The 21021-nt window shown below is 44.7% G+C and overlaps 1 protein-coding gene across 2 annotated transcripts in view; it reads left to right on the top strand.

Annotated features, from left to right (window-relative positions):
- Nucleotides 1-3765: 3765 nt before the first annotated feature.
- The window catches only part of LOC147613730 (uncharacterized), a 28037-nt gene continuing 10781 nt past the window's right edge, over nt 3766-21021 (top strand). For both annotated transcript variants that reach the window (XM_086781703.1, XM_086781704.1), the window contains exons 1-6: nt 3766-4199; nt 11888-11977; nt 12078-12158; nt 12355-12486; nt 14328-14552; nt 15115-15207. In XM_086781703.1, coding sequence (XP_086637829.1) covers nt 3945-4199; nt 11888-11977; nt 12078-12158; nt 12355-12486; nt 14328-14552; nt 15115-15207 — 876 coding nt within the window. In that variant the 5' untranslated portion in view covers nt 3766-3944. The remainder of the gene's footprint in view (nt 4200-11887; nt 11978-12077; nt 12159-12354; nt 12487-14327; nt 14553-15114; nt 15208-21021) is intronic.

A 21021-nucleotide genomic window follows, 5' to 3' on the forward strand; every position in this document is an offset into this window, starting at 1 on the left:
GGGTAAGCCTTTTAAGCTTTTGATTGATTCAGGCAGTTCTCATTCATTCATTTCCCCTGGATGCTTGCGTAAGCTAGTCTTAGAACAGAAATCAGGGAAATGTTGAAATATACAAGTGAATAGGGTGTGTGCGGGAACAAGCCCTTGGTTAGAGGCTGTAAAAGAGGATGAGTAAATGTGAAAGAACCTGTGAAAAGGTGAGAAGAATCTAATGGGAGAGAATAAAGGGTAGCATGAGAAGATTTAGGAAGTGTGGAGTTATTCTGGGAAAAGTGAAGAGGTGGAGAGAATCAGGGAAAAGAGGTGGAGTGAATCATGGAGAAATCAATGGGATTTGATGCTTGATGTAAACTCTATAAATTGAGGCATAGCCCTAATGAGAATTTGCTGGTTTTTGAGTATCCATGCCTACATTAATCTATTTGTTAATTATTCACTAATTATGTCTTAATTATTTGCTAATCACTTTGTTAATGATGTTGATTCTAGTGTTTGATCCACCATAGCTCATCACATTGCTCAAATTTCAACATGGTATCAGAGCCATGCCTAGAATCCATCAGATTTATGAGCCCATTAATTAGGATTAGTAGATAATTAGGAAATAATCAAAATTTTAGTTATTTTTCACTTCCCCCCTTCACCCCCCATTCACCTTGCACACATAAAATTAGGGCAAACCCTTCTAGCATATGGTAGCCAACCCACTTGCCTTCAAGCCCATCAAAACGGCGCAACAAACCGCCAAGGCGTTTAGGAGAAATCGTGAAATTCGCCGGTGCCTTTTTTCTGGGGAGTTTTTGACATTGCAGCTTCTACAAATCAAAGGTCAGCCCAAGGTGTTTTCAAGCATGCTCTACAAGCTGGTGAAAACAGAATTCAGTTTCATCAAGTCTACAGTGAGATCCAAGCTCTTCATCAAATCTGCAGGTGACTGGTGTAAAACAGAGATTAAGCTTTCAATATTTGGTCAAAATCTTGTGTTTCTTGGCTTAATCCTCTACTAGACTCATTGCTATTGATGCCTTTGCAAGCATTTGAGCTCATTTGAAGTCTAAGGCACCAGATCTGGACTCCCCGCATACTCTGTTTTCTACACACAAAACAGAGCATTAATTTGCTAATCAGTGATTAATCAGTGCTAATCACTGTATTTTGGTGCAATTGAGGGTTCAAATTAACCATTAGGTATCTGATACAGATCCTTATAACTTCAGATTTCAATTCGGAGTTGGTTTGATACTCCAACCATTCCGTACAAATTGGTTATCCTTGATTTAATGTAATTTCTGGTGATTTTATCCTGATAAATTTGTTGTAATCATCTCTTAAACATCAGATTGAGTTATAAAAGGGTAGACATTGCCCTTGAATCTTGAAATTGAATCAAGAGGTAAGACCCCCTTCACATCACAGGGATACAATGGGCGAAAAAAGATGCATGGGATGAACTCAATAAATTATTTGGTACACAAGCAAAAAATTCAAAGATAAATCTGTTAATGCAATTCTACAAATTGGACATGAAGGAAAGTGAACCTTTAATCACACACTTGAACAAATATAAAAGCATTAAGCAACAGCTGGCAGCTATTGGCAAAAGGTTAGAAGATGATGAGGCACTAGCAGTGCTTCTGAAGAGTGTGGACAAAGGTGATTATGAAAACATTGTAGCAACACTAAAGAATGTACCTGAATTGAAGCTACACGAGATAGAAGCAGCTCTACTAGAGCAAGAGAGCAGAGGCAAAGAGAAGAAGTAGCTTGACTCAACAGCAGGAGAAGAAAAGGCATTCTTCACCCGAGGAGGATTCTCTCGAGGACGAGGACGAGGAAGAGGCAGAGAAGGAGGAAGGACCTTCACTTGCCACAAATGTGGAAAGCCAGGACACATGGCGAGAGACTCTAATCTACAGCAAACCCAGTGGAGAAGGAACGACATCGGCAAACTTCATGGAGGCTCCAAAGGAAGTGGAGTCGGATCATCTTTTCAGAGAGAGAGAGAGAGAGAGAGAGAGAGAGAGAGAGAGAGAGAGAGAGAGAGAGAGAGAGAGAGAGACCCCACAACCCAATGTAACCTGCCCCAACAAAGTAAAACCACCTCTGAGCCACCGATGATGTAGGCCACGTGGTAGATGTATGTGTGAGCACTTTAGTCAAGGTCGCGGGCGCTTATAGTAGCCTTGGACACATAGAGAGAGAGTGTCAAGGACTATGGAGTTTAGAGACTTGAGGCACTGGTCGCGGGCTATCAAGTAAGAGGGAAACTTGGTATAGGGTCCAGGTGTGCTAGAGAGTATTCACTTGAGGGGAGGTGTTGAAATATACAAGTGAATAGGGTGTGTGCGGGAACAAGCCCTTGGTTAGAGGCTGTAAAAGAGGATGAGTAAATGTGAAAGAACCTGTGAAAAGGTGAGAAGAATCTACTGGGAGAGAATAAAGGGTAGCATGAGAAGATTTTAGGAAGTGTGGAGTTATTCTAGGAGATATTCTGGAAAAAGTGAAAAGGTGGAGAGAATCAGGGAAAAGAGGTGGAGTGAATCATGGAGAAATCAATGGGATTTGATGCTTGATGTAAACTCTATAAATTGAGGCATAGCCCTAATGAGAATTTGCTGGTTTTTGAGTATCTATGCCCACATTAATCTATTTGTTAATTATCCACTAATTATATCTTAATTATTTGCTAATCACTTTGTTAATGATGTTGATTCTAGTGTTTGATCCACCATAGCTCATCACATTGCTCAAATTTCAACAGGAAACCTATGCAAGTTGAATTGGCAAGTGGGAAGACTCTTTTCACTCACCATGAGACAGATCGTATCCAGTTCAATCTAGATGGTAATGTAACCTAGACAGCTGTTAGAACAAGGGTTTGTAAGACCCAGCGTTTCACCTTGGGGTGCGCCAGTTCTCTTTCAGAAAAAGAAAGATGGAACGCTTAGACTCTGTGTGGACTACATAGGTCTAAATCAGCTGGACAGTTAAGAATAAGTATCCTATCCCAAGAATTGATGAGCTTTTGGACAGGCTAAATGGAGCCCAGATCTTCACAAAGATAGATCTCAAATCTGGGTATTACCAGACTAGATCAATGATCAAGATATACCAAAAACAGCCATCAATACTCGCTATGGGCATTATGAATTTACTGTCATGCCGTTCGGATTAACTAATGTCCCAGCTACATTCAATCGCCTAATGCAGGACATCCTCAGAGAATGAGGCTTACATAAATAGAAACCAAGGGGAAATAGAAAGCATGTGGACCTTACAAAAACCAAGGTTGTAAACATTCAATCGCCTAATGCAGGACATCCTCAGAGAATGAGGCTTACATAAATAGAAACCAAGGGGAAATAGAAAGCATGTGGACCTTACAAAAACCAAGGTTGTAAACAACAACTAATTAATTAATTACAATTTTTTTTGGGTGTAACAGGAGAGGCAGGGTCTCCTCCAAGGGCAGGGGCACGAGAGGAGTCTCCTATGGCGTCGAGACAACATGCAACCATTGAACAAGAGTAGCGGGGAAAAGCGGGCTAACAGGCATAGAAATTCGAAATAAGTAAATGCAGCCACGTGTTCGCACGCTCGAACATGTGGTCTGCACGAGAAGTCACTGTACTGTCTCCAACATAAAGATAGGGAAAAAAAATCCAACTTCAACTAATTAATAAAGGATAAGCCCAAAAAAATATTTTGGGCACATATATATATTGGGGTACTTTTCTATAACAAACGAATAAAAAAGATCGTAGCACCAGTAATAACGGCATCAAAATATTTAGGGTGAGGACACTATATATGTGGGCAAAACCCAGAGAGAGCATCTGCAGGCCTCGCTTTGAACTCTAGAGGTCTGCCTTTTGCAGAGAAAGGAAGAAAGAAATGCTCAATTTGTTCTGCTGAGATTTGCCCGTCTCTTCCCGCCCACAACAATGATGTCTGTCGCTGGGCATGTCTCTTTTCTGAGGCTTCATTCTAGGGTTAGGGTTTTCAATCAGCAGCAATCTGGTGTTTCTTTCCTCCCCGGGCACTGTGAAAGCTTCTCGCCATACCCAGGAGGCACTGCATTTTTCCCATTACAAAGTAGAAGATCTGCAAGGCGGAGGATCACAATCAGTCGTGCGTCCGCTGATGGAACCGCAAACGGCTCACCTTCTGACGAGGCACCTCCTTCCAACAACTTCATAGTAAGTCTAACGTCGTCATCCGTACAGCTTGTCTTTTGCCGTACACTTCGCATACACCATTAAAACACCGTACACCCGAATGACAGTACTCTTTGCCGTACATCAGACACATAGCAATCTTTTCTGTTGATCTTGTACACAGTAATTTTTACTATACAAAGGCAAACATAACAAAATTTGGGCAGCTAGTATGGATTAAGAGGAGTTTGGCCCCCTTCAAGCTTAATCTCAGCGAAGGATGGGGTATTCCACGCAGCTGCTGTGATGGTTGTCTGTCCAGCGTTGCAGCTTGCACACCGGCACAATGGGTTAAGCATTTTCCGTGTATGGAGTGACAAAGTGAGGAAGGAGCTTTTAATTTGTCAGACAGTCCTGGGTAGCTCCTTGTCTGGACTTTGGCCTGGAACCTTTGCCCAAAGTTGTCCTCCTCGACACAGCAGCCATATCATCTCATCGTCATGACGCTTGGCACTCTATTTGTGGAGAGATGTCTGCTCAGCAGCCATTTAAGCCAGTCATCTCTTATCAAACCAAAAAGAAGAACTTGTCTGCGACACCTTCCTTAGATCTTAAGACACTATGAAATGAGGTGAGTTGGCATGACACATAGTTTGATTTATACCCCAATGAAGCAGGTGGCAAGTTGGGACTGCAATCGACCTCCTGTTGCTTGCGTTTTGGGCTGAGGTCTGTCTTGGGCAGGTGTATCAACTCCAGATGTGTACGAGAACAAAAGATGGCTGTTGTGGGCTGATGCACATGTATATATAGTGCCTAGGAGCTGGCTGATTGCATGAACAGAAGAAAATTGTGACAGGAGAATCTTGTGCATAGCATAAATGTTCCAGAATTTGATGAATCCACAGAGCTTCAGTCGTGGAGAGACGGTAGGACTTATACTCAGCCTTAGTAGATGATGTAGCAACAATCTTTTGTTTTTTGAGACTTCCTAGAAATCATTCCAGATCCAAGTAGAAAACAATATCCAAAAGTAGATCATTGAGAATCAACACAACCAGCCCAATCAGCATCTGTGAATCCCACCAAATCAAAACCACTGGAGTAAGTGATACCATAACTGGATGTGCCATGAAGATACCGAAGAACCTACAAAGCAGCTTGCCAGGGAGACCGTCGAGCCGCAAAGGAGAAGAGCAACGAACTAACCAACCGACGGTACTTAGTAGAATCAACCAAAGGAGAACCATCTTCCTTTGAAAGCTTGGAACTAGGATCCATGGGATGAGAGTGGACTACAATTTGTCAAACCATAAAGAGGAAGCAATCTGCGCACATACTTCTCTTGAGAAATAAAAATGCAATCATCACGTTGCCATACTTCAAGACCAAGAAAGTAATGAAGTAATCCAAGATCAGTCATCTCGAATTGTTGTGAAAGTTGAGACTGAACATGAGTGACCAATTGCAAAGTAGATTTTGTAAGGATGAGATCATCCACATTATAGTAAAATGATACATATATCACCATGAGAAGGAAAGACATAAAAGTTTGAATCTGGATAAGCTCTCTCAAAGCCAAGTGAAATCAAGAAGGCATCAATCTTTTGATACCAAGCACGGGGTGCCTGTTTGGGACCATATAGTGCTTTCTGCAATAAATAAACATGATCTGTGTGTCCTTGAATCTCAAATCCTAGAGGTTGCTCAACATATACCTCCTCCTCTAAATCTCCGCTCAAAAAGATAGATTTAACATCCATTTGAAAGACAGGCCATCCAAAATGAGCAACCAAGGCTAAAACAATTTGAATGGTAGTATACTTGGTTGTAGGTGCAAACATCTCATCAAAGTCCTTGCCAACTTTCTGAGCATAACCACGAGCAACTAGGCGAGCTTTGTACTTATCCAAAGTACCATTAGAATGAAACTTGACTTTGAAAATCCATTTGACACCGATGACCTTCCGATGTAGTGGGCGTGGAACTAACTCCCAAGTTTTGTTCCGCTTGATAGAAGACATCTCTGCTTTCATAGCTTGTCACCACTACGGCAGAGCAATGGCTTTCTCGGGAGTCTCGGGCTCATCAATATCCTGGAAGGTGCTCATAAGAGCATAATTCACAATATGACCAGAAGAAGCAAGCTGAGAAGGTCTCCGAGGTCCGGAAGATGGAGCAGATGCCTGAGAATGCAACCGCCTATTAGGAAGGCGAGTCCTATAATAATTTCTCGACTCTCTCAAATTTGAAAGAAGAAGAGGGTACTGCTGCAGTAATGGATGCATCCAGACAGTGGTGGATGAAGAAGAAGCAACCAAATGTGGAGAAGATAATGGAGAGGTTGCAGATTCTGATGGAGAAGATGCAAGAGGCAATCCAACTCTATGTAAGGGGTGGACACAGCATATACAGGGGCCGAAATAGAGGGTACAACAGGTTGAATTGGTGCTATGGACACCATAATCATTGCAGGAGAAGAAGCTCGTTGTGGTAGATGAGAAAACTTTCCAATATCGGCTGGAAATGGGTCCAAAATTTGCTCAGAAGAAGACATGGAAGAAGAGTCAAGTCCAAATAATGTCTCGTCGAATTGAGCATCTTGAGATATGATAATATCCTCCACTTCCGGATCCCAAAACCGCTATCCTTTGGATGATGAATCTCGAGCTATAGCTTGTGAAAATCATCCTCTTGGACTCAAGAGCAAGTGTAGTCCACTTTTTATTTCATGAACAAAAGCAACACAACCAAAGATACGAAAATGTGATACAAATGGTTTATGTCCAGAAAATGCCTCCTCTGGTGTCAACCTGTCAACCGCCTCGTGAGTGAGCGGTTTATGAGATAAACAGAAGTAGCCACAGCTTCTCCCCAAAATATGGAGGGAAGACCAAAATGATGCAATAAAGATCTCGCCATCTCCTTCATGGTCCGATTTTTCCTCCCAACTACTCCATTCTGTTGAGAAGTATAAGGAACTATTGTCTGCCGTTGAATACATTTCGATACAAGAAACTCATCAAAGGGTACAAACTAATGACCATTGTTAGTCTGCAAGAATAAAACTGTAGAGTGAGACTGATTCTTAACCATGGCCATCCAAGTCCTAAAATTGGCAAAAGCATCAGACTTCTGAGCCAAAAAAAAAAAACCCACACTTTTTGAGTAAAATCATCCACCAAAAGCATGTAGTACTAAGCCGCTCCAAGGGACTCAACCTCCATAGGTCCAACCACGTTTGCATGTATATGCTCGAGCTTTCGTGTAGCCTCCTTTGGAAAAGCATCTTTGTGATGTTTGCCCATCATGCAAGATGAGTATATACGTGGTAGATGATGGAGGTTAGGTAAACAGATGGGATGAAATTTTCTGCAAAGCAGAAATAGGTACATGGTCAATCCATGAATGCCACAAAGAGGTCTAATTAACGGAGACTAAGGCATGAGAAGGAGAGAATAGTTAATGGATATGGGAATTTTTGAGGAGAAAGTGGTGATTTTGTAGAGGCTTCTATCATGAACTCCATTGGCCACAATTGAGAGTCTCTGTTTGTCAATGACCTCAACCACCTCATCACCAAAATAAACTCCAAGTCCCTTCCGAGCAGCCATATGAACTGAAAACAAGTTCTTTGAAAGCCGAGGCACATGTAAAACTTCATGGAGAGGAGTAGAGGAACTAAGAGAAACGACCAAGGAAGAGTCATCGCCAATGCGAACCGAAGAAGAGAGCGACTGGTAATTCTTCAAAATATGTGAACGTTTGGTCATATGGGCGGAAGCACCGCTATCACTAACCCACTCAATCTCTGTTGGTGTGTCATTAACCTTTGCGGAAGAAGTTATATCTGTGATCACAAGGAAAGTATGCTATCCCATTCCCAAAATAATAATATGTCTAGCCCGTCTTTAATGATATGTGAACACACCGACTTATAAACCTTATAAGCCACTTTGATGAATAAAATCCCATGTTGCTTATGCTCTGTAGCCATCTTTCAGGCCAAATTTTGCGGGTAAATGCTCCAGCTTTCTTCTATGGAAAATTTCTGTTCACACCTTGGTTCCACTTAGTGTGTGAAACACTGGTCAAGATTGGTGAAGGGACCAAATGGTGACAACTCGTCTTCGAGATTGGTCATGTACTGCGGAGGTAGAAACCTTGTCTTTAGATCGGACATGAAGGTGTCCCAATCATAGTCCGGTAAGCCAGTGTAGTAATCTGTGTGCAAACGGGACCAAAGTTGCCACCAAGTGATTGCAGCATCCGTGAGGTGTGAAGCCGCCAGATGGACTTTGTCTTTGGGATCTTTGATCTTGGAAAGTGGAAAATGGGCACTGGTGGATGAATTGGGTCACAACTGAATGGTCGCACTTGTTGTTGTACTTGGTAGAGTTCGGTGAGGCATGAATGATGGTTGTCGAGGCTGTGGCTGGGATTGTGGAGGACTGAGAAGGGGTGAAAGAAGTTACCAGAGACCACTGTCTTTGTTGGAATTGGTCCCTCAAATCTTCTCAAGCATGTTGCTCATGGTTCGCCTTTGTTGCTTCAAGCTTTGCCCACAGTCACTCCTCTTTGGCCTTGTGTTTGGCTCTCTCTGCCAGTTGTTTCGCCCGTCTTGCTTCACGGTCTCTTTCTTCTTTTTCAGTCATCCATCGATACCACTCCTCCATTGAGGAACTTTGTTCTTTGGGTGTCTCTTGTTGGGCCAAGATTGCTTGTAATCCTGCCAGTTTTTTTTCCATTTGGACTCTTTTGAGTTGAATATGGAGTTGCCTTATTTGCTCCTTTAACTTTTGGTTGTCTTCGTCTTCTTTTTGCGGAAGCTCTTCTTTTGAAATGTCTTCGGATCTTGATGTTGTGGTGGATAGGCGAGTGGTTTTTCTCAATCTTAGCTTTACCACAAGATGCTCTCACCCTAGGTTGCTGAGTCCCAAGCTCTGATACCATGTAGCATGCGTTGAGTTAGGACCGTGTGAAACAACGAGGCCTTCTTTATACCCGAGTTAGTGAGTCTTTAGCAATCCTTTAAACAACATACATGAACTGAAAGATGTAGTTGAGATGACACCAGATGAGGTCCCAAATTACCCACTGAGCCCCCCCCCCCCCCCCCCCCCCCCCCGGGCGGCGGCCCCCTCGGCACAAGCAGGAGTATTTGCTTTATTTCTCCTGGAGAACTGAACTGTGCCCACAAGGCTGAGCAAACCAACTGACTGACCGACTGACCGCCAAACGCAAGGACAAAGTGAATTGGGCAGCCTTCGTTATCAGTGTGGTTCCACTTTGGATGTCTTACTGTAACACCAGAATGCAATCGAGAATGCTTGCCATTTTTCAAGAGGGGGGTATGTCACGACCCTGTGAATTCGTACAAGCATATGGGCATGGTGGTCAGTATGCAGGACACAAGTATGCAGGAGAGACATTTATTGAATGTTCACACTTGGGACAAGGGACATTAGGAATTATTAAAGTATTAAAGTCCCTTTAATAACCCATGGGGAGGGGACAAAGGTTTTAAAACCAATAAAAGCAAAGGACCCTTTTAGATAGAATCGTGGCCCTTTGAGGGGAGTTTATGCTATTACTGGCGGGGACTCTCTTTTTGGAGGAGTAGTCGGCTGCAACTGGATGTGTGGAAAGGCTGACAGGCTAGTCGGGCAGCAGATACATGCTTCTCTCCTGGTGGAAAAACAGGCGAGCAAGTACGGCTGCAGGTAGCACACGTGCTCTCTCTCTCTCTCTCTCTCGCTTAGCATACAGCTGCAGGAGACGGGCTGGACTGCAGGAGGCGAACTGGTCAGCAAGGTAATTCTCTTGCAGGCAGCTCCAGGACAGCAGGTGCATAGAGCTAGAAGTGCTCTCTCTCTCTCTCTCTCTCTCTCTCTACTGTGGAAGGCAGTGCACAGCCAAGCAGGGCTTTCTTCTCTCCCTTTCTCCTGTGGAAAACAGTGTGAGACTGAAGGTGGCTGCTGGAGGTGCAGAACTGCAGAAGTACACAGAATTGAACAGGGTGTGAGAGTCTCTTTTCACTGGCTCGTGACTGTCTCGGAGTTGTTTCTCTGGCTCTTTGTGAGAGGAGGAAGGGTTTGACAGTTTGGAGGGTGGAAATAGGCAAGTTTTTGGACTGTTTTGGAAGGGTTCATGGACTGTTTCATGGCTGAGTTTTTGGTTATGTGCATGGGCCAGTTAGATGCGTATTCAAGGCCTGTGCACTATCTTGGCTGAGTAGAGGTGAATAACAGTGTGGTGTTTTGGGGCACAAGGCTGTGTGTAACCTCTATGCTAAGAGGTCTCGAGGATTGTTAGATTGGACATGCATGTGTACAAGCCATGAATGGCCATGATGTATTCAGTTAAATTCTTCCATTGAATGTGAATAAAGAAATACCGAAAGGGGCGCCAAGCTTTGGGGCCAACAGGTGTCGTTCTTCTTTTTGTGTAGGAGCACTTTAGCTCCCTTTAATTTGTCTTATTTACTGGATTACAACTGTGTTTGGGTGACTGCTAGTCTACCGCACTTTGGTTTCTACTAGAGGCTGATTTCAGCCGTAGGTTGTTGGCAGTGATGAGAACTGTGGAGACAGCAGATGACATGGCTGCAGATGAGTCCGCGCACATGCAGCAGCTGGGGCGGCGGCTGTAGAGGGCAGTGTAGTGGAGGTGGGTTGATGACGGTGGCAGCTCTATTAGCTACATGTTGGTGGCGTTGACTGCTGGATAATAGCGATGGAAGCAGAAGTGGTCGTAGAGGAGGCTCTCATACCAATTATAGTTCTAGGATAAGGGTTTATACAAGCCTGCTAAGCTACAGCTAAGGTGGATAAAAGAGATCCATGGTGTATGTGTAGAGAAAGAGAGGGAGAGAGAGAGTTGTACAACTCAATGATAGATTAGATCGATACGACTGAAGTGTGTTCCAACTACAATGCTTTTGTAGCCTTGAGGTTCATCTACCTCATAGATTGGTGTTCACATGCCCCACACAGCCCTAATTTTTGCCCCTTTTCACACGTAAAACATGCTATCTACATCATATGAAACTTAATGGAAAGCTCTATCTGCTAGCCCCTGTTCCCATGCAAATGGTCCATCTCCATAAATGTCCCTTTACGGGCTCACAACCGGGAGACGACCATGGCTAAAAATAGCATCTTTAACACCATATTAGTGCTTTTCCTCCAACATGAGAGCCCACGACCCATACTTGCTGTCTAGCTCTGTGCCTTAGAGGAGTTTTTAGTGAGGCCCGATCCATTCTACAAGCCAGGTTGCCCCGACCCAGAGCATTAGGACCCCTGCCACAGAGAGAGAGCGATCTGGGAGGTTCTCTGCCGACATGTCATGCTCCCATCACAGAGGCCTGACCCTCTAGATTGGTACTGGCTCAAGAGGGATCGTAGGATAATCATATGCTATACACATTGGTGGTTCCTTTTCAGTTCTTCCATAGCTTAGTATATCCATAGTACCATTGTATTAGGTCTGGTCTCATAGACCCTAGGGGTCTTCTGTAGATGTTAATATGACTTTCTTTGTTTCCTTCTTTCACTTATGACCTATATCCTTTATATCTAACATGACATTTTTGTGCAAGTGAATATCGCTGCGGTGACTGGTCAAGTGTGTTTAGTAAGGAAGGTCCTCTTTTTTAATAGGCTTTTGTTGTTGTGTGAAATTCTAGTATAGGAATGTCTGGTGAATCATCTCAGTGATTTTGACAGTCAAAAAGCAGGAGGGATATGTTATTGGAGTATGTGAAGACCGTGCAGCCAGAATTCATGGAGCTTTTTGTGAAGAGAGCTCCTCAACAGGTCTATGAGAAGTACCTTCTTTGTTGACGTCTTTTTTAAATGTATGAGTGGGATTTTCAGAGGAATCTGTTTGTTGACGTTGTCACTTTCAAATTTATAGGTCGTAGAGGCAATGCGCCAGACTGTGACCAATATGCTGGGGACTTTACCTCCACAGTTCTTTGCGGTTACTATGTCAACGGTGAGTCGCGTTTGTTTCCCAAACAGGCAGTGTGGCTCTGTTCTGACCAAAAACAAAGATTTTTGTTTTGTTTTAATGTAAAACTCCTATTTCTTTTCTCTGCTTAAATGAGAGGTCTTTGCAAGAATTCAGGGAGGCCTTGGTAGGATCCATGTGTTTACTTGACAGTCTTTACTGGTGCTTGTATGCCCTGCAGGTTGCAGAAAATTTGGCACAGCTCATGTATAGTGTAATGATGACAGGATATATGTTCAGGAATGCTCAGTTTCGCTTGGACTTGCAGCAGAGCATTGCACAAGCTGCACTTCCTAGTGCCAGTTCAGTGAAGGTGCTCCTTTTTAATCCAGCTTTAATCCTGGGCTTTATGAAGTCTCATGGATCATGTAGGAAGATCTCGTTTGGGTGTTGTCATGTTGGTTCACTTGGCTATTACATCTGGGAAGTGGCTCTGATTCTGTATATGGAGGGTTAGTGTTAGTAAACACAACAAAAGGAAAAAGTGTTAGGATGCTCTCTTTTTTTTTTTTGAGAATGTTAGGATGTTCTCAAGTGTTTGTCTCCATTGTTTTCAGCCAGTCCTGGTCTACCACTGGAGCCTGCATTAAGATTTGGGTGTCTACTGTAAATTGTGTGTTTTTCTGCACCACTTGTCATGCATTGGCTTTGATATCTCGGTTTCTCTCCTTCAATAATATGCCAGTAGCCCATAGAGAGTCAGGGCCAAGTTGAAGTTTCATTATGATTATAATGTGAATATATCTTCTCTCTATGTGTTTGAACCATGCTAGTGAGTGACCTGAACGAGATTTTACAAAGATGGTATTTCACATCATCGTCTGCCTTGGTCTCCTTGTCCTCCTTGTGGCAGATGTATTAATGGACGGTGACATTCTCCCAGCAAAAGATGTCACTTATAGGGTATGGTAGTCTAGATTTTTTGTGACCATTGAATTGTATGCAATGTGTCAATGAGGGATTTTGTTTTGGGCTTTAGTTAAAAAAGGAGTCCTACTCTTGTTGTATTGCAGATGCTAGTGCTAATACAACTTGTGGAACTTTTCTTTTTCACCTGCATGTGTGCGCTTGTGTACATCTGTACTTGCACATCTTGTCTTTGCAGGCTACCCTACACCAACATTTGGAACCAGAGCAGGTTCAACCACACATAAGCAGGCTAAAGCAAGCGAGATCGTGGGCTGTATTTGCCAAAGTTGTGGGCTTTTTTTTTGGCCTGTGGTGGACAGCGAATGCCATACAAGCCACAGCTTTCTACAGGCTGCACAGACACTGAATCTGCTGTTGCTGCTGACCATACAGTTGTACGGTTCCCTCTCTTAATTTAGGAGCACCAGGATGGGAGTCTTGGGATGTTAGCACTCAACCACAATTGATGGTGCTTCTGTATGATTTGCCCTTGATTTATACCTCCATGTTGCTTTTTTATTTCAAAATCTCATTGATGTGCTTTCGACTTTCTCAAATTATGAACCTACAACACAAAGATTAGAAAACACACAAAATATCTATTAAACTAGGGGTAGGGATTGATACTTTTACCCGCAAAACCCATGCGAGTGCACATAATAAACAAATACCGTTAGCCACATGTTTTTGGGATTATTGTGCATCCATAAAGCTCACATGCTAATGAATCCATGCAATGCCCATGTCCAAACAGAAGTCATGCGCTCACATTAATGTTCCACATGACATGCCAAGCACAAAATCATTGAAATCTCCCATCTTATAGAGCTTTGTGAAATATGTTGAACCCTGACTCGAGAGTTATCTTGTACCAGTCTCCGTGCACAAGCCTCTCTTGTCCCACTCAGGAACAAACCTCTCCCGCACCAGTTTGGGCATAGGCCTTATTTCAATTCAGGGTAATTGTGGAAGCTATGTCATTGCCTTGTGACGTTCTCCGGGGGTCCATGTGAGTGCCTTGTGACATCGGTCCATCACTACCTTGTGAAATTGGGTCATTTTCACTGCCTTGTGACCACTTCGGGAATTATGTCACTGCCTTGTGGCAGCAAACTTCCATGGAAGTTGCTAAGATTTTGTGTTTAAATGCCATATATTTTTGTGGACTATGTGGCTTTCTGCCAGAGAGTTTCAAACAACAATGTTAATATTTGTTTTTTTTTTTGGGGCATTTTGCTATGGCAGTCAGATCCAAACTACGCACCTGGTGTTCAGAAGAAAGTAAGTGGAGAAGTTATCAGGTGGCACAATGAAACTGGGCCAGAATCAATGGATGCTTCACATTATGTAGAGCTTTTAGAAAATGAGATTATTGAGCTACAGGAGCAGTTGGACCGAAGCAAAAAAGTTGCAAATGGTGGAAATGAGCTTCTAAACTATTTGAAGACTCTCGAGCCACAAAATTTACAGGTCTTAATTGTCCCAATATTTTTTTGTTTGTTTTGAGAAACCTCCTCATTTTCTATGGACCATGGTTAGGTCACTGTCTTTGATTTCTTCTTACGAGTCTCTCTCTCTCTCTCTCTCTCTCTTTCCTCTCTCGCAACTAATGATCTTCTGTTTTTGAGAGTCTCTCTCTCTCTCTCTCTCTCTCTCTCTCTCTCTCTCTGTGTGTGTGTGTCATAACTATACATGATTACACCTCATTATTAACCCTCTCATTGATGGTCTTTCTCTCATGATTATTAATTAAAGTGTATGTGTCTGTGTGTGTATTTTTCTTGATTATGGCTTATATCCCTTTTCTCGTTTAAGTTTTAGAGAATTCTTATCTTTTTTATTGTCATTAAAACTTAAGAGATTGTAACTTGATTGTGCTATGCTCTGCCAATGATACATGTTTGCTGTTTTAGACATCATGCTCTGTATCATTGTTAGCTTATTGGCGTGTCATTTGTTTACATAGTAGGGTTTAATGGAACTTATTGCATGAAATTATAGAAAATGTTTACTGATAAGTTTGTGCTTCCAGGAATTGACTACAAGTGCTGGAGAGGACGCACTTGAGGCTATGAATACATTTATCCAACGCTTGGTTGGCATATCCGATCCTGTCCAGCTAAAGGTTTGGCAACCTACGTGTCACCTAAACTGATTTCTTTCTGGGAAAGGAGTTTGCCTTTGATAAGAATGTTGCAAGTGTGCAAAACACATTGTCATAGTTTCACCAAAAGTAGGTTCAAAGAAAAACCTAAGTTGACATGTAGACTTTCACCCTGAGAACCTTTACTTATACAGCCGGCTTGTAACCCGTTCCCGCTGTCAGAGAACCTGTGGGTGGGGGATTACAGCTCATGGAGGGGCAGTTAGACTGTCCACACCCACCCTATCTGTAGAACACTTGTGCCTATGTGCTAGGGTTTTCAGAGATAGAAAGAAGAGTGGTGGAATCACACACGAGTCCTAAACTACTGTCTGTATTATGTGCAAGCAAGAAGTAATACAACTGAATCTCTAGTACAATGGATATGGCTGAGTGAAAACGTCAACTGTAGTGTAGCCCTGTGACCTCTACTACTGTACACTCTTGGCTAGCGCTTTGCCTATAGAGAAACACTCTTTGTTTCCAAAGAAACATCCTTCTATCAGTAATAAAGGAAAAACCAGTCATATGGCTGAATACAACACTGCTAAAAAGTAGTCCAAACATACAAATGAGATAAGGAAGAGGGGGCGCCTGCCTCGGCTGGCCGTTCTATCAGAGGGAGGCTACATTTGCAGGTTGAGGGAAAAGACACACTGGGGGCCTATAGTGCCAAGAGACTGCACATTTCTCCCTGGGTAGAAAGGGTCTGGGGGTCTAGGCACAATAGAAAGCCTCATGCCGTTGCCGCATGTGTTTTGAATCACCGGTCGAGTGCTCAAAATGGCCCTGGAGGGTGTGTGTGAGATCTACTACCCAAATGGAGTGGATGATCTCAACAGGCGGGATCAGCCCATTGATGGCCTTGCTGCATCGGGCTCGCCGGATGTGCCAAGTTGCTCTATGCTACTAATGATCTTCCAGTTGTCACATAGATGTGCTTGTGAGTGATGCAAGGCCTCATCTATCATCCTCGTAAAGTAAGGCCTCACTGGCCTCTACAACCCAAAAGCTATAGGCCCCCATGTGACAGAGTGAGTGGAGCTCGGATCAGAAGTGAATAGGCGGAGGTGTCAGAATATGCAGCGGAAATGATATCCAAACTTGGGTAGACAAGAGCAAGTAGACTGCAGAAAATAATCAGCACAAGAAACACAGAGATGTGTGTAAACTCTTCTCTATACACAAGATCCCGAAGATACTGAATGAGAAAGTGGAGGAGGATGGGGGGCAATATATACAAGCCCATGAGGGCAGTCGGCCAGCTCTAGACAGGGGCCACGACTGAACAAAGTCCCACGACTGCTGAATATAGCAGTCGGCCAGCATCAGATGCCTCACGCCTGGACAGAACAAGTCGGCCAGCACTCCTACAGCCCACGACTGATACAGATGCAGTCGGCCAGCTTCAGAGTGCTCCTGGCATCAACTGGCAGCCCTCCAGCCACTAGGAAAAAATGGGAAAAATAGGGAAAAAATACGGGGAGTGTGGAAAAATGATATACGGGCGAGCACACCCACAACAGAGGCCCTGGTGTATACAAATAGACAGGAGATGACTTCTAACACCCCCTCTCAGCTCCTGGCTGTGTAACCAACCCCAGGGAGCTGGAGTGCCGCCTGAGCGTAGCCTGAGGTAGAGACTTCGTGAAGAGGTCCGCCGCATTGTCCTCCGTCGAACAATAAAGTAGCAAGATGTCACCCGCCAAGATCTTCTCACGAACAAAGTGATACTGTATCTCTGTATGCTTGGTCCGGGCATGGAAAACCGGGTTCCGAGCAATAGCTATACAACTCTGGTTATCACACTGGATGACTGTGGGCTCCCTCTGTGGAAACCCCATCTCGCCTAGCAGCCTCCGCAGCCATACAACCTCACAAGCAGCACCACAAGCAGCCCGATACTCTGCCTCTGTCGAAGAAAGGGCAATAGTTGGCTGCTTCTTGCTGCTCCAAGAAACCGCTCCTGAGCCGAGGGTAAAAGTGTATCCTGAAGTAGATCTCCTCGTGTCTGGATCTCCTCCCCAATCTGAGTCACTCCAACCTTGGAGCTTGACTCCATTCCCTCCTGTGTAAAAGAGTCCCAGATCCTTCGTACTCTGCAGATACCGCAAGATCCTCAATCTTGCGTCCCAATGAGTCTTCAATGGCGTCTGCATAAAAGAGCTCAACAGCCCCACGGAGAAGCTCAAGTCCAATCTGGTGTTCAGCAACCAGATCAATTCCGGTACTGCGAGGCATCAACTGGCTCACAAGGATCTGTAACGGTTAACTTTGTGTTCGGGTCCATCGGCGAAGTAATAGGCTTGCAGTTCTCCATCCCAAAGGCCTCAAGCAACTCATGAACATACCGCTGCTGAGAGACGAAAAACCCCCTCTGGGTCTGCCAGATCTCCAATCCCAGGAAGAAGTGGAGTAAGCCTAAGTCGGTCATCTCAAACTCCTTTGACAAGTCAGCCTTCGTCACTCCAATGTGCTCCACATGACCGCCGGTGAGAATGAGATCATCCACATAAAGGATGATGAGTGTGACCATGCTGCGTTCCCGAAAGAGATACAGGTTCGGATCTGCAACCGATCTCTGGAATCCAGTCCGAATAAAGAAGGAATCAATCTTCTGATTCCAAGCCCTCGGAGCCTGCTTAAGACCATACAAGGCCTTACGTAACCTGTAAACCATCCCTTCCGATCCTGGAACAATAAAGCCTGGAGGCTGCTCAACGTACACCTCCTCCTGCAGGTCACCATTAAGGAACGCTGATTTTACATCCATCTGGTACACGGGCCACCTCTGAGAAGAAGCAAGGGCAAGAACGGTCCGAATCGTGGTCATCCGCGCTGTCGGTGCAAAGGTATCCTCGTAGTCGATGCCTGGCCGCTGAGCATAACCCTTAGCCACGAGCCTGGCTTTGTGTTTGTCCACCGACCCATCAGCCGCGTACTTGGTCTTAAAGACCCATTTGACACCAATGACTGACCGCTTCGACGGCCTCGGTACCAACTCCCAAGTGTTTTTCTTCTCGATGGCGTCAAGTTCCACCTGCATGGCTTCCCTCCAAGTATCCTGTGAAAGGGCTTCCTTGACGGAAGTGGGCTCTTTATCCCGCATGATACGAGACATAAGAGCATAGTTCACCTGAAGAAGCTCCGCCGTGTTGCTTTTATCTCGAACTCCATGTGATCTTCGAGGGCCGTCCTCTGTGGTCCACTCGGAGGGTAGCTCCGTGACACCTGACTCCCGAAGGGTGTCTAACAACCACCTAGGTACTCGAACAGATCGTGGAGCCTCCTGTGATCGCGGGGGCTCAACTCCAGCTGCGGGCTCAACCTCCTGTGATGACTGAGGTGGATCAACTGGAGTGGTAGACTGGGAATCATCATCAGACTCTGGATCTCCAAGAAGTGGCGGCTCCTCGACAGTGGATGCTGGAACATGCTCGTCAAAGACCACATCCCGGCTGACAACAATCTCGTTCCTCTCTGGATCATACAACCTGTATCCCTTGGAAAGAGAGTTATACCCCACAAATACCAGCTTGCGGGACTTGGAGTCAAGCTTCCCCCTCTGCTTCTTCGGAATATGTACATACGCGTCACTCCCAAAGACACGGAAGTGCGAGACATCGGGTTTCCTGCCAAAATATGCCTCAAATGGAGTCATATGGGGTACAGAAGTCGTCGGAGAGCGGTTCATGGTATGGACAGCTGTTGCCACAGCCTCACCCCAAAGTGGACGAGGAAGATCACGATGCTCCAGCATAGTCCTCGCCATCTCCACCACAGTCCTGTTCTTACGTTCAACGACTCCATTCCCTGAGAGTCTTGACCTGAAATCCAGACTCTTTCTCCACCATCACGTGCCAATCCTTGAACCGAGCAAAAGCCTGGTCCTTCTGTGAAAGAAAGTAGACCCACGTGAATCTGGTACAATCATCAACAAGGAGCATGAAGTAGAGAGATCCTCCCAAGGATGGTATCTGCTGTGGTCCACACAAGTCAGTGTGAATCAACTCCAGAGGTTTCGAAGCCCGCCTGGAAGCCTGCTTCGGAAAGGATTCCTTGTGCTGCTTACCACGTATGCAAGAACTGCAGCGTCCTTGCCTACTACCAACATCTGGCAAGCCAACCACCATCTGGTCCCGGAAGGCGCGCCGCAAAGCATCCACATTTAAGTGGCCAAAACGAAAGTGCCACAAATCTCCGACCTGAGAGCCTGTTAGTGAGGAGAGTGCAGAGAGCTTGTAGATGCCGTTCTCCACACCGCCTTCCCAAACAACTTTGCCTGTCTCACGGTCCCTTAGAGCAACTGAATGCTCCTCAAATTCCACCCGAAAGCCAGTCTTGCATACCTCATGCACTGACAAAAGATGAAAGCCCAGAGTAGGGACATAAAGAACACGGGAAGCATGCTTGCCCCCCTTGCCGTCGGGAATGATCTCCATCCGGCCCTCACTATGAATCGGAATAGTGGAGTTATCGCCAATAAAGATACGACCTGACTGCCGCTTCAGATCCAGGAAGAAGTCACGGGATGGAGTCATGTGCCTGGAAGCACCACTGTCGAGAATCCATTCCCGAGTATCCTTTGCGGTGAAGCCAACTGCCTCCTCGCTCGAAGACGATGAATCATCGGAGTCCACCATCTCCAAGTGCACAAATGCCGGAGTCTTCGCAGCTGAGGCTGAGGAATCAGCACTCTTCCCTGTCCGCTTAGGGCACTTCCTCCAGTAGTGGCCTTTCTCACCACAATCATTACACGATCTTTCGGCCTTCAGCTTCTCTCGTTCTGGATCAGGCTTCTTCTCGGAAGACTTATCTGGAGAAGCCTTCCCTTTCTTCCAAAATATGTATTAAGATGCATACATTGTGTGCATGGTTTATTATAATTTGTGTGCACTGTTTTCTATGCGTGGAAAATGCTTGGATGTCATCACATGTGGGGCCCATGGATCCGAGGACACTTGGATTGCACCCGTGGGCTAGTGTGTTGCACAAATTGTCTTCTATTCACGTGTAGTGTGTGGATTTGTGTAGAAGAAACAGGTATTTGAAGGCCAATGAAGAATTATAACCAAAGGTGTTCACATTCATTAATAATGAGGCCGGGCATTCACACTCTTTAAAATGAGGCCGGGCACCTTTGTTGAAGTGTGGGGCTCTTCATGGAGCTAAGCCATCAGAAGAACTTGTGGAGATCAGAGGAGGGGCTATCCACTCCCTACTTTTAGGGCTTTCCACTCTTTGCTCATGCATGTGCATGCCTACCTACATGCATGCATGGTACATGTGAGTTATCTACATGCATGCATGCCACATGCAAAGCTACCTATATGCACGCATGTCACATACAAACCCACATACATGCATGCATGTTACCTGCAAAGTTATCCACATGCATGCATGCCACATGCAAAGCTTCTTACATGCATGCATGTCACATGCAATCCCACCTACATGAATACATGCTACATGCAAAGTTATCTACATGTAACACGCGGAAGCTCTGAGGGTCTTCTTTCAGCCCTAAACCCCACTGGAAACATGCTGATGCAAAACGCATACATAAAGGAGAGTGGAGAGAGAGAGAGATGGCTGGAAATTCAGTATATTTCATATAGTACAAAAAGGTACTTTTCTACAGCCCTAGGCTGCCTTCATACAAAAGGTGATAAACACTAAAATCTAGTCCTACTCTAAGGACCCTAAGGACCCATTCCATAAAGGAATGAATGAATAGAACAATGAGCACTTTGTGCCTTTTATAGGTCCATGCAGCCGACAGGTCTTGTAATCAGC

The sequence above is a fragment of the Cibotium barometz genome, chromosome 43 (genome assembly GCF_041138505.1).
Source record: "Cibotium barometz isolate CiBa-2024 chromosome 43, ASM4113850v1, whole genome shotgun sequence".
Classification (NCBI taxonomy): domain Eukaryota; kingdom Viridiplantae; phylum Streptophyta; class Polypodiopsida; order Cyatheales; family Cibotiaceae; genus Cibotium; species Cibotium barometz.